The following is a 13,952-nucleotide window of genomic DNA, read 5'->3' on the forward strand; positions in this document are numbered from 1 at the left end:
CAAAGGACAGCCTTGGCGGAGTCCAACCTTCACTGGAAATGTGTTCGACTTACTGCCGGCAATGCAGACCAAACTCTGACACTGATCGTACAGGGAGTGGACCGCCACAATAAGACAGTCCGATACCCCATATTCTCTGAGCACTCCCCACAGGACTTCCCGAGGGACACGGTCGAATGCCTTCTCCAAGTCCACAAAGCACATGTAGACTGGTTGGGCAAACTCCCATGCACCCTCAAGAACCCTGCCGAGAGTATAGAGCTGGTCCACAGTTCCACGACCAGGATGAAAACCACACTGTTCCTCCTGAATCCGAGGTTCGACTATCCGGCGTAGCCTCCTCTCCAGTACACCTGAATAAACCTTACCGGGAAGGCTGTGTTGCTGCCGTTAAAGTTAATGATTATTTGCACAAAAAAAACATAAAGTATCTTGTCTTTGCAATCTATTCAAGTTGAAAAGGATTTGCAAAACATTGTATTCTCTTTTTATTGACGAATTTCACAACGTGCCGACTTCACTTGTCTTGGGGTTTGTAAAATAATATTGACTTCAGTTTATGATTTAGGTCTTTAATTTGTTGATCATGATTAATAGAGGAAATAATAAACAAAAAAAAACGGGACAAAGATTTTAGGCGAACCCATTTTTTTTTTAATGAAACTTATTTGTAAACATTTTTTTGTACAATATATAATAAGTTAAATGTAATAATAGCAACAAAACAGTACAATGATTCTCTTTTGTTACGTCGACCTGTTTGAACAAAAATAAGTAAACTTTGTCTTTCGTTCAAATCCTTTGGTTCCCCCCTCCGGTAACTTATTCCCTGAGTTCCTAAACAATATCAACAACTAAACAAAATAACAGATTTGTGGGCGAAAAGTACAAAAAAACTGAAAAATATTGATATAATCCAAAATTGACAGCATTTATATATATTGATCTCATTAACTGTGGTGTACCTAATAATGTGGCCACTGACACTCCGAATGTAAACAGAAGCAAGCAGACATTTCTTATCAAAACAACGATTTATTGCATCAACACGTGTGTACATATCGATTATCTCGTAAATTGGGTAAATATTGCTTTCTTTCCCGTCCCCGCTTCAAAGCGGCATGACGCAATCGCTGTGGTCACGTGATCGAAACTGCGCATGCCTCCCGGTTGGACGCGAGGAGGGCGGGGCCGATGACGTAACTTTGCATATTTAAGCACAATGCCCTCTCCCCCCTCCGCCGCGATGGATGACGTCATGCTTAAAAAAAATAATGAAGTACATTATAGTAATGTGGACTCATTCGTTCGCCTTTGTTGTTAGTGATGCGATAAATCGTGGAAATATAATTCATGTGGAAACCTCCGAAGTGGAACACCACTAAAGTGTTTTGTTTTGTCAAACTAATTGGAGTTCAACCGGAATACAAAAATTAAAACTAAAAAAAAAAAAAGTTATTTATTGATGAGGATGAGATGACAATGATACCAAATATAAAAATGTGATTTGTTTAGTTTTGGGGTGTTTTTGAGTCACTTCCTTTCTCGTGCTCTTATTTTGTGCCACTTCCGGTTCTGGTTGTATTTCCCCTATTTTAGCTTCACACCGCTTCCGAGCGCTGTCTTTATCACCTGTGGGTGATTAATATTATGTTTTGTCACTCGCTGCCAGCACGAAGCTGGTGGGAGGAAAGTACAACCAAAACAGGAAGTAGAACAAAATAAGAGCACAGGAAAAGAAGTGAACCAAAAACACAGAAAAACACCCCCAAAACTAAACAAAGAACAGGTCCAGCGTAACAGATCGTAACACATTTCGTAATTGACTGTTTTTGTACGACAGTTTGGCGTTCCAGGGAGAAAAAAAACTTAAAAATTCAAACAAAACATCTTTAAGCCTCATTTATTGATTCATGGAATCAATGAATTGATTCCATGAATTGATTAACGTGGACCCCGACTTAAACAAGTTGAAAAACTTATTGGGGTGTTACCATTTAGTGGTCAATTGTAGGGAATATGTACTGAACTGTGCAATCTACTAATAAAAGTCACAATCAATCAATCGATCAATCAATTCAATAAAAAAAAAACCTTTATGTCTGATTGGATTTGGTTTGTGACGTCCTCAGGGGGTCAGGGAGTAGCAATGATATGTAATGTGAGGACAACCATAGAATCTGAAACGTCTTAAATTACCATTCTTGGAAAACAATGGGAGTTCAAAGGAAAAAAACAACAACTTCAAAGACCAAACAATTCATTAACGTGAATTGATTAACGTGGACCCCCCGACTTAAACAAGTTGAAAAACGTATCCGGGTGTTGCCTATATAAGTAAACATAAGTATATAAGTAAACATTGATTGATTGATTTAGTGGTCGATTGTACGAAATATGTACTGACCTGTGCAATCTACTAATAAGTCTCAATCAATCAATTCAATAAAAAAAACAAAAAACTTCTTTATGTCTGATTGGATTTGGTTTGTGACGTCCTCAGGGGGTCAGGGAGTAGCAATGATATGGAATGTGAGGATAACCATAGAATCTGACACGTCTTAATTTACCATTCTTGGAAAACAATGGGAGCTCAAACGAGAAAAAACAACAACTTCAAAAACCAAACAATTCATTAACGTGAATTGATTAACGTGGACCCCGACTTAAACAAGTTGAAAAACTTATTGGGGTGTTACCATTTAGTGGTCAATTGTACGGAATATGTACTGTACTGTGCAATCTACTAATAAAAGTTTCAATCAATCAATTCAATCAAAAAAAACAAGACTTCTTTATGTCTGATTGGATTTGGTCTGAGACATCCTCAGGGGGTCAGGGAGTAGCAATGATATGGAATGTGATGATAACCACAGAATCTGAAATATTTTTCAATTTACTGTGCTAGTAAAACAATTTGGAGTACAACAGAAATATTCCAGGCAGAACAAAAAAAAGTCAAAAGTCGAACAAAACGTATATTCATGTCTGAGGATGTGTTTTTTAAAAATTCCCCTCAGAAGGAGAACGATGATATGAAATGTGATGATAACTATAGAAAGTGTAATATCATCCATCCATCCATTTCCTACCGCTTATTCCCTTTGGGGTCGCTGGTGTCTATCTCAGCTACAATTGGGCGGAAGGCGGTGTACACCCTGGACAAGTTGCCACCTCATGGCAGGGCTAATATTATATTATTACCTATTATATAAGTTCCGAAATATTATGTTATATTTCGTAACTTCCTGTTTTTTTCAATGTTTTGGTTGAACTCCAAGTTGTTAAAAACTTGCTTCATTTTTTTGGTAATGTACAAAACACCCCTTTTCTTTTTACACTTGAATGCCATTTAAAATGTGGGTGCGTGTGTGTCTTATTGATACTGACATTGTTTCCAGAACTCAGCAGTTGTGTTCCACTTGGGAGGTTGTGTTCCACTTGGGAGGTTGTGTTCCACTTGGGAGGTTGTGTTCCACTTGGGAGGTTGTGTTCCACTTGGGAGGTTGTGTTCCACTTGGGAGGTTTCACCAAAATGAGGATTGGGCTTCCTTCCTTCTACTGCAGTTCTCCCGCAGGCCACAGGGGGGCAGCCTCCTCCCGGGGAAGTGTCTACTTGAGGCCTGGCCTTCATACATTCAGTGTGGCTACATAGGATGACGTCATAGCTAGGTATCATGTATAAATATCATATTTACAGTGCAGTAGTGTTAGTGACCTACATGCAGCACAAGCACACCTTTTCCCAGCATGCAACAGCACCTTTTACTGTCACACACTCCTCATTATTCTCCTCATTCCTCTCCTTTTTCTTCTTCTATACTCCTTCTTCTCCTCTGTCACCTCCTCATTCCTCTCCTTTTTCTTCTTCTATACTCCTTCTCCTTCTTCTACTCCATCTTCTCCTCAGTCACCTCCTTCCTTTCCTTTTTCTTCTTCTATACTCCATCTTCTCCTCATTCCTCTCCTTTTTCTTGTTCTATACTCCTTCTCCTTCTACTCCATTTTCTTCTCCTCAGTCACCTTCTTCCTCTCCTTTTTCTTCTTCTATACTCCTTCTCCTCTGTCACCTCCTCATTCCTCTCCTTTTTCTTCTTCTATACTCCTTCTCCTTCTTCTACTCCATCTTCTCCTCAGTCACCTCCTTCCTTTCCTTTTTCTTCTTCTATACTCCATCTTCTCCTCATTCCTCTCCTTTTTCTTGTTCTATACTCCTTCTCCTTCTACTCCATTTTCTTCTCCTCAGTCACCTTCTTCCTCTCCTTTTTCTTCTTCTATACTCCTTCTCCTCTGTCACCTCCTCATTCCTCTACGTTTTCTTCTTCTATACTCCTTCTTCTCCTTATTCTCCCCTGTCACCTCCTCATTCCTCTGCCTTTTCTTCTTCTATACTCCTTCTCCTTTGTCCCCTCCTCAATCCTCTCCTGTTTCTTCTTCTATACTCCTTCTTCTACTCCATCTTCTCCTCAGTCACCCCCGTCTTCCTCTCCTTTTTCTTCTTCTATACTCCGTCTTCTCCTCCTTCTCCTCTGTCACCTCCTCATTCCACTCCTTTTTCTTCTTCTATACTCCTTCTTCTACTCCATCTTCTTCTCCTCAGTCACTTCCTTCTTCCTCTCCTTTTTCTTCTTCTATACTCCTTCTCCTCCTCAGTCACCTCTGCATTCCTCTCCTTTTTCTTCTTCTATACTCCTTCTTCACCTTCTTCTACTCATCCTCTTCTCCTCAGTCACCTCCTCCTTCTCCTTTTTCTTCTTCTATACTCCTTCTTTCATTCTCCAACTTCTTCTCCTCAGTCACCTCCTTCCTTCTATCCCTTTTCTTCTTCTCCTGCTTCTTCTACTTCTCAGTCACCTCCTTCTCCGTTTACTTTGTCTATACTCCATTTTCTTTTCCTTCCTCTTTCTACTCCATCTTCTTGTCCTCAGTCACCTCCCTCTCCACCTTCTTCTCCTCTGTCAACTCTTCTGTCTTCTCCTCCGCACCTTTCTTTTTATCCTTCTCTCATTCTCCATCTTCTTTCTACTCCATCTTCTCTTCAGTCACATTCTTCTACTCAATAATCTCCTCCCCCTTCCTCTCCTTTTTCTTCTTCTATACTCTATCTTCTTCTCATTTTACTTTTTCTCCTCCTCCCATTTCTTCTTGTCCTTAGTTTTCTTCTCCTTATTCTCCATCTTCTTCTCCTCTGTCTCCTTCTTCGAATCCATCTTCTTCTCCCTCCTTCCTCTCCCATTTCTTCTTCTATACTCCATATTCTTCTCCTTTTCCTTTTTCTCCTTTTCCTCCTACATTTTGTTCTTGTCCTTCTTCTTCTTGTCCTCCTTTTTTTCTCCTACTCCTTCTTCTCCTCCTCCTCAACCCTTTTTTTCTTGACCTTCTCCTTCTTCTACTCCTCCTGCTTATTCTTTCTTCATCTTCTATTCATCATTCTTCATCTTCTTTTTCCTTCTTTTACTCCATCCTCTTTACCTTTATCGCCTCCTGCTCCTTCATTTTCTCCTCCTCCTCCTTCTTCTCTTCCTTTCCCTTCTTTTACTTCATCTTCTTCTACTTTTTCTTTTCCTCGTTGTTCTTTTCTTTCTCCCCCTCTTTCTTTTCCTTTGTTTGCTCCATCTTCTTGTCCTCCTTCACCTTATTCTCCATCTCCTTAAATTTTCCTCCTTCCTCTCATTCTTCTTTATCTTCTCTTCTTAATTTTCCTTCTTTCACTCCATCTTATTCTTCCTTCTTTTACTCCATCATCTTTTACTTTATCTCCCCCTTCTCTTTTCTTTTCTCCTCCTCCTACTTCTTCTTCTCCTCTTCCTTCTTTTACTCCATCTTCTTTTCCTCCTTCTTTTCCCTCTTCTCCTCTTTCTTTCCCTTTTTACTCCATCTTCTTCTCCTTCTCTATCCTATTTTCCTCCTTCCTCTCATTCTTATTTTCTTCTCCTCTTCCTTTTACTCCATCTTCTCCTTCATTTCTTCCTTGTTCCTGTCTTTTCACTTCTCCTTCTCCATCTTCTTATTTCCCTCCTTCCCCTTCTTCTCCTACTCCATCTTCTTTTCCTACTTCTCCTTGTTCTTCTCCTATTTCTTTTACTCCATCTCCTTCTTGTCCATCTTACTCTCCTTCTCCATCTTATTTTCCTCCTTTCTCTTGTTCTTTTTTTCTTCTTCTCTTCCTTTTCCTTCTTTTACTCCATGTTCTCCTTCTTTTCTTCCTTCTTCCTCTCCTTTCCCTTCTTCTTCTCCATCTTCTTTTCCTCCTTTTTGTTATTCTCCTTTCTTTTCCTTCTTTTACCCCATCTTCTTCTCCTTCTCCTCCATCTTATTCTCCTTCTCCACCTTATTTTCCTCCTTCCTCTCGTTCTTTTTCTCCCCCTCTTCCTTTTCCTCCTTTTACTCCATCTTCTCCTTCTTTTGTTCCTCCCCTTTCCCCCTTCTCCTTCTCCATCAACTTATGTTCTTCCTTCCCCTTCTTCTCCTACTCCATCTTCTTTTCCTCCTTCTTTTCTTCCTTCCTCTTGTTCTTCTCCTCTTTCTTTTCCTTCTTTTACTCCTTCTTCCTCTCCTTTCCCCGCTCCATCTCCTCGTAGAACGAGTGAGGATCCATCCCGAGTGTTCACAGACAAGAAGATGAGGAATGGCTCCACGCACCTGATCAGTGTGGTCAAAGAGTCTAGAAAAGTAATTTAAAGGGTCGTCAGAAAAATAAAATCCAAGTATTTTAGTTTAGAAAGTTCTCAGAGAGTCCAGTTAGTTGAAATGTGACATCTTCACACAAAATAAACATCTCTTCTTCTGCTCCTCAAACTAAACTTCGTAGCAGCACAAAGGTTGTTCACAGACGTACTTGGATCCATCGTGGTCTAGTAGGGTCCATTGTGGTCTAGTAGTGTCCATCATGGTCTATTAGGGTCCATCATGGTACATCAAGGTCCATCATGTTCCTTCATGGTCCATCATGGTTTATCATGGTCCTTTATAAACCTTCATGGCCTTCCATAGTCCTTTATTATCCATCAAGCTTGATCATGGTCCTTCTTGGTCTTACATGATCCATCATGGTCCATCATAATTGATCATTGTGCATCATGGTTTATCATGGTCCATAATGGTACATCATAGTCCTTCATGGTCCATCATGGTTTATGATGGTCCATCATGGTCCATTATAATTGATCATTGTGCATCATAGTCCTTCATGGTCCATCATGGTTTATCATGGTCCATCGTGGTCCATCATAATTGATCATGGTGCATCATGGTGCATTACAGTCCTTCATGGTCCATCATGGTTTATCATGGTCCATCAAGGTCCATCATAATTGATCATTGTCCATCATGGTGCATCATGGTTTATCATGGCGCATTTTAGTCCTTCATGGTCCATCATGGATTATCATGGTCCATCATAATTGATCAATGTGAATCATGGTCCATCATGGTTTATCATGGTGCATCATAGTCCTTCATGGTTTATCATGGTCCACCATAATTGATCATTCTGCATGATGGTGCATTATGGTTTATCATGGTCCATCATGGTGCATTACAGTCCTTCATGGTCCTTCATGGTCCATCATGGTCCATCATGGTTTATTATGGTCCATCAAGGTCCATTATGATCTATCATGGTCCATCATGGTTTATCATGGTCCATCATAATTGATCAAAGTGAACCATGGTCCATCATGGTGCATCATAGTCCTTCAAGGTTTATCATGGTCCATCATAATTGATCATTCTGCATGATGGTGCATCATGGTTTATCATGGTCCATCATGGTGCATTACAGTCCTTCATGGTCCATCATGGTTTATTATGGTCCATCATGGTCCATCATAATTGATCATTGTCCATCATGGTGCATCATGGTTTATCATGGTCCATCATGGTGCATTACAGTCCTTCATGGTCCATCATGGTTTATTATGGTCCATCAAGGTCCATCATAATTGATCATTGTCCATCATGGTGCATCATGGTTTATCATGGTCCATCATGGTGCATTACAGTCCTTCATGGTCCATCATGGTTTATTATGGTCCATCAAGGTCCATCATAATTGATCATTGTCCATCATGGTGCATCATGGTTTATCATGGTCCATCATGGTGCATTACAGTCCTTCATGGTCCATCATGGTTTATTATGGTCCATCATGGTCCATCATGATTGATCATTGTCCATCATGGTGCTTCATGGTTTATCATGGTCCATCATGGCACATTCTAGTACTTCATGGTCCATCATGGTTTATCATGGTCCATCATAATTGATCATTGTGAATCATGGTCCATCATGGTTTATCATGGTGCATCATAGTCCTTCATGGTTTATCATGGTCCATCATGGCACATTCTAGTACTTCATGGTCCATCATGGTTTATCATGGTCCATCATAATTGATCATTGTGAATCAGGGTCCATCATGGTTTATCATGGTGCATCATAGTCCTTCATGGTTTATCATGGTCCATCATAATTGATCATTCTGCATGATGGTGCATCATGGTTTATCATGGTCCATCATGGTGCATTACAGTCCTTCATGGTCCATCATGGTTTATTATGGTCCATCATGGTCCATCATGATTGATCATTGTCCATCATGGTGCTTCATGGTTTATCATGGTCCATCATGGCACATTCTAGTACTTCATGGTCCATCATGGTTTATCATGGTCCATCATAATTGATCATTGTGAATCATGGTCCATCATGGTTTATCATGGTGCATCATAGTCCTTCATGGTTTATCATGGTCCATCATGGCACATTCTAGTACTTCATGGTCCATCATGGTTTATCATGGTCCATCATAATTGATCATTGTGAATCAGGGTCCATCATGGTTTATCATGGTGCATCATAGTCCTTCATGGTTTATCATGGTCCATCATAATTGATCATTCTGCATGATGGTGCATCATGGTTTATCATGGTCCATCATGGTGCATTACAGTCCTTCATGGTCCATCATGGTTTATTATGGTCCATCAAGGTCCATCATAATTGATCATTGTGCATCATGGTTTATCATGGTCCATCATGGCGCATTTTAGTCCTTCATGGTTTATCATAGTCCATCATAATTGATCATTCTGCATGATGGTGCATCATGGTTTATCATGGTCCATCATGGTGCAATATAGTCCTTCATGGTCCATCATGGTTTGTCATGATCCATCATAATTGATCATAGTCCTTCATGGTCCATCATGGTCCATTAAGGTCCATCATAATTGATCATGGTTTATCATGGTCCATCATGGTGCGTTATAGTCCTTCATGGTCCATCATGGCTTATTATGGTCCACCAAGGTCCATCATAATTGATCATTGTGCATCATGGTTTATCATGGTGCATTATAGTCCTTTATGGTGCATTATAGTCCTTCATGGTCCATCGTGGTCCATCATAATTGATCATTGTCCATCATGGTTTATCATGGTGCATTTAGGTCCATCACGGTCTCTCAGAGTTCATCAAGATCCATCAAGGTCCTTTAAGGTCCATCATGGTCCATCATGGTCCATCAAGGTCCATCAAAGTCCTTTAAGGTTCATCAAGGTCCTTTGAGGTTCATCAAGGTCCTTTAAGGTCCATCAAGGTCCATCATGGTCCATCAAGGTCCATCAAAGTCCTTTAAGGTCCATCATGGTCCATCAAGGTCCATCAAAGTCCTTTAAGGTCCCTCAAGGTCCATCAAGGCCCTTTAAGGTCCATCAAGGTCCATCATAGTCCATCATGGTCCATCAACGTCCACTATGGTCAATCACGGTCCATCACGATCCAACAAGGTCTATATTGGTCTATCACGGACCATCACGGTCCATCATGGGCCATCATGATCCATTACAGTCCATTAAGGTCAATCATGGTCCATCCAGGTCCATCAAGGTCCATCACAGACCATTACAGTCCATCCAGGTCCATCATGATCCATTACAGTCCATTAAGGTCAATCCTGGTCCATCATGGTGTATTACAGTTTAAGGTGGTTCCACAGTCTCCATCGTGGTCTCATCCAGGTCCATCATTGAGGTCCAGGAGTCTCAGCGCTCAGAAGTTTACTCCATGCCGTTACGCAGCATCTGGTTGGCGGCAATCAGCATGACGCTGATGATGAAGGCCATGGCGAAGGCGCAGATCAGACTTTTCCTGACGCACGTCTGGCGGTTCTTCTTCTTGGGATGCACTGTGGGACACCAGCACAGTTAGACCAGGACCACCTTCTTGGGATGCACTGTGGGACACCAGCACAGTTAGACCAGGACCACCTTCTTGGGGTGCACTGTGGGACACCAGCACAGTTAGACCAGGACCACCAGCAGGATGATGTCATGGAAACAGAGAGTGGTCATGTGACGCGACAAGACCCGCCCCTCGCTAGAGAAGACACTGCTGTGTCCTTCCTGTCTGTGACATCATCAATAAGTCTGACTGCCCCTGACATGGGAGTCGAAGGAGAGAGACAAAGTGAAAGTGAAAGTGAAAGTGAAGGACGCATGATGAAGACTTCTCATCTTCTTTTGACCCACAACAAGAACCTGATCCAGAACATGACACTTTCACTTTCAGCATCCCTTGTGTGTCTCATCCCTCCTGTGTATCATTCATTGTGTGTCTCATTCATTGTGTGTGTCTTTTTGATTGTGTGTGTCTCATTTATTGTGTGTCTCATTTATTATGTGTCTCATTTGTTGTGTGTGTCTTATTCCGTCTCATTCATTGTGTGTGTCTTTTTCTGCCTCATTCATTGTGTGTCTTTTGGCCTCATTCATTGTGTCTTATTGTGTCATTCTTTGTGTCTCATCGTGTGTCTTATTGTGTCTCATTCATTGTGTGCCCTTGTCTGTGTCATTCATTGTGTGTCTTAATGTGTCTCATTATGTGTCTTATTGTGTCTCATTCATTGTGTGTGTCTTAATGCGTCTCATTGTGTCTCATTCATTGTGTGTCTTAATGCGTCTCATTGTGTCTCATTCATTGTGTGTCTTAATGCGTCTCATTGTGTCTCATTCATTGTGTGTCTCATTCATTGTGTGCGTCAAAACGTGCCTCATTCATTGTGTGTCATTGTGTGTGTGTCTTATTGTGGCTCATTCAAAGTGTGTCTTATCGTGCGTCGCATGAATTGTGCTACTTAATGTGTCTCATTCATTGTGTGTCTCATTCATTGTGTGTCTTATTCATTGTGTGTCTCATTCCCTGTGTGTCTCATTCATTGTGTGTCTCATTCATTGTGTGTGTCTTATTCATTGTGTGTCTCATTCATTGTGTGTCATTCATTGTGTGTGTCTTAATGTGTCTCATTCACTGTCTGTGTCCTATTGTGTATCATTCATTAAGTGTCCTTGTGTGTCTCATTCATTGTGTGTCTAAATGTGTCTCAGTCATTTTGTGAGTCCTCGTGTGTCTACGTTTGTGTATCTTTGTGTGTGTGTGTGTGTGTGTGTGTCATTCATTATGTGTTCTTATTGTGTCTCAATTATTGTGTGTGTGTCTTAATGCATCTTGTTCATTGTTTGTCCTTGTGTGTCTCAATCACTGTGTCTTACTGGGTCTCATTAATTGTGTGTCTCATTCTTTGTGTGTCTCATTGTGTGTGACTTAATGCGTCCCATTCATTGTGTGTCCAAATGTGTCTCAGTGCTTGTGTGAGTTCCCCTGTGTCTACATTTGAGTGTCATTCATTGTGCGTCATTGTGTGTCTCATTTATTGCCTGTCTTTGTGTGTCCATTTGTGTGCATCCTCATGTGTCTTGTTAATTGTGTTTCCATGTTTCTCCTTATGTGTGTCCTCACGTGTGTCTCGTTGTGTGTCCTCACGTGCAGCTTGAAAGATGTTTGCCACTTTGACTACATGAATATTTGAGCAACACAACATTTGACGTCCTCATCCTCCCTGACGCGAGAGAGAGAGCAACAAACACAAAAAGGAGAAAAATAATAAAAGACGCAGAATCAGGACCGAGATTGTCTTCAGGGACTAATTGTCTGGGGTGCAAAGGATTGTGGGTAATAGGCTGTGATGCTCTTCTGCTTGATTCCCTCAACAAAGACGCGTCAGACGTCTGAACTTCCGTCTGAACATTTATTATTCACTTGGAAGGCAATGCTTTGACAATTTGGGGACATTACACTTGCACGACATCTCATCCTCGCACACAACATCACAGTCACAACGCACTCTGCTCACCTCACGCAACCACAACTGCAACTACTACAGAACAACAACTATTATAGCAACTGCAACAACAGCAAATACAGCAGCAACAACTACGGAGCAACAACAATTATAGCAAATACAACAACAACAAATACAGAACAACAATTAGAGAAACTTCAACAACAGCAAACACTGCAACAACAACTACAGAACAGCAATTACAGCAACTACAACAAACACAGAACAACAACTATGAAAGCAACTACAAAAGCAAATACAACAATTATTACAGCAACTACAACAACTACAGAACAACAACCATCACAGCAACTACAACAACAACAACAACAAACACAGCAACAACTACAGAACAACAACAACAATTACAGCAACTGCAACAAACATAAAACAACTATTAGAGCAACTACAACAACAAATACAACAACAACAATTACAGCAACTACAACAACAAATACAGGACAACAACCATCATAGCAACTACAACAACCACAACAAATACAGCAAAAAATACAGTACAACAACAATTACAGCAACTAAAACAACAGCAAATACAGCAACAACAACTACAGAACATCAGCAATAACAGCAACTACAACAAACAGCCCGAAGAGGCAACGTGGGTCACCCCTCCAATGGGCTCACCACCCATAGCAGGGGCCATAGAGGTCGGGTGCATTGTGAGCTGGGCGGCAGCCGAAGGCAGGGCACTTGGCGGTCCGATCCTCGGCTACAGAAGCTAGCTCTTGGGACGTGGAACGTCACGTCACTGGGGGGGAAAGAGCCTGAGCTAGTGCGCGAAGTCGAGAAATTCCGGCTGGATATAGTCGGACTCACTTCGACGCACAGCAAGGGCTCTGGAACCACTTCTCTCGAGAGGGATTGGACCCTCTTCCACTCTGGCGTTGCCGGCAGTGAGAGGCGACGGGCTGGGGTGGCAATTCTTGTTTCCCCCCGGCTCAAAGCCTGTACGTTGGAGTTCAACCCGGTGGACGAAAGGGTAGCCTCCCTCCGCCTTCGGGTGGGGGGACGGGTCCTGACTGTTGTTTGTGCTTACGCACCAAACAGCAGTTCAGAATACCCACCCTTTTTGGGTACACTCGAGGGAGTACTGGAAAGTGCTCCTCCGGGTGATTCCCTTGTCCTACTGGGAGACTTCAACGCTCATGTTGGCAACGACAGTGAAACCTGGAGAGGCGTGATTGGGAAGAATGGCCGCCCGGATCTGAACCCGAGTGGTGTTTTGTTATTGGACTTTTGTGCTCGTCACGGATTGTCCATAACAAACACCATGTTCAAGCATAAGGGTGTCCATATGTGCACTTGGCACCAGGACACCCTAGGCCGCAGTTCCATGATCGACTTTGTAGTTGTGTCTTCGGATTTGCGGCCTCATGTTATGGACACTCGGGTGAAGAGAGGGGCGGAGCTTTCTACCGATCACCACCTGGTGGTGAGTTGGCTGCGATGGTGGGGGAGGATGCCGGACAGACCTGGGAGGCCCAAACGCATTGTGAGGGTCTGCTGGGAACGTCTGGCAGAGTCTCCTGTCAGACAAAGTTTCAATTCCCACCTCCGGAAGAACTTTGAACATGTCACGAGGGAGGTGCTGGACATTGAGTCCGAGTGGACCATGTTCCGCACCTCTATTGTCGAGGCGGCAGATCGGAGCTGTGGCCGCAAGGTAGTTGGTGCCTGTCGGGGCGGCAATCCTAAAACCCCTTGGTGGACACCAGCGGTGAGGGATGCCGTCAAGCTGAAGAAGGAGTC

General features: G+C 42.1%; 1 protein-coding gene across 2 annotated transcripts in view; it reads right to left on the reverse strand.

Moving 5' to 3' along the window:
• Positions 1–3,389: 3,389 nt before the first annotated feature.
• The window catches only part of LOC133551966 (calcium-binding protein 8-like), an 89,294-nt gene continuing 78,731 nt past the window's right edge, over positions 3,390–13,952 (reverse strand). For both annotated transcript variants that reach the window (XM_061899173.1, XM_061899174.1), the window contains exon 6: positions 3,390–10,190. In XM_061899173.1, the coding sequence (XP_061755157.1) occupies positions 10,076–10,190 (115 nt within the window). In that variant the 3' untranslated portion in view covers positions 3,390–10,075. The remainder of the gene's footprint in view (positions 10,191–13,952) is intronic.

Source organism: Nerophis ophidion, linkage group LG04, assembly GCF_033978795.1.
Source record: "Nerophis ophidion isolate RoL-2023_Sa linkage group LG04, RoL_Noph_v1.0, whole genome shotgun sequence".
Classification (NCBI taxonomy): Eukaryota; Metazoa; Chordata; class Actinopteri; order Syngnathiformes; family Syngnathidae; genus Nerophis; species Nerophis ophidion.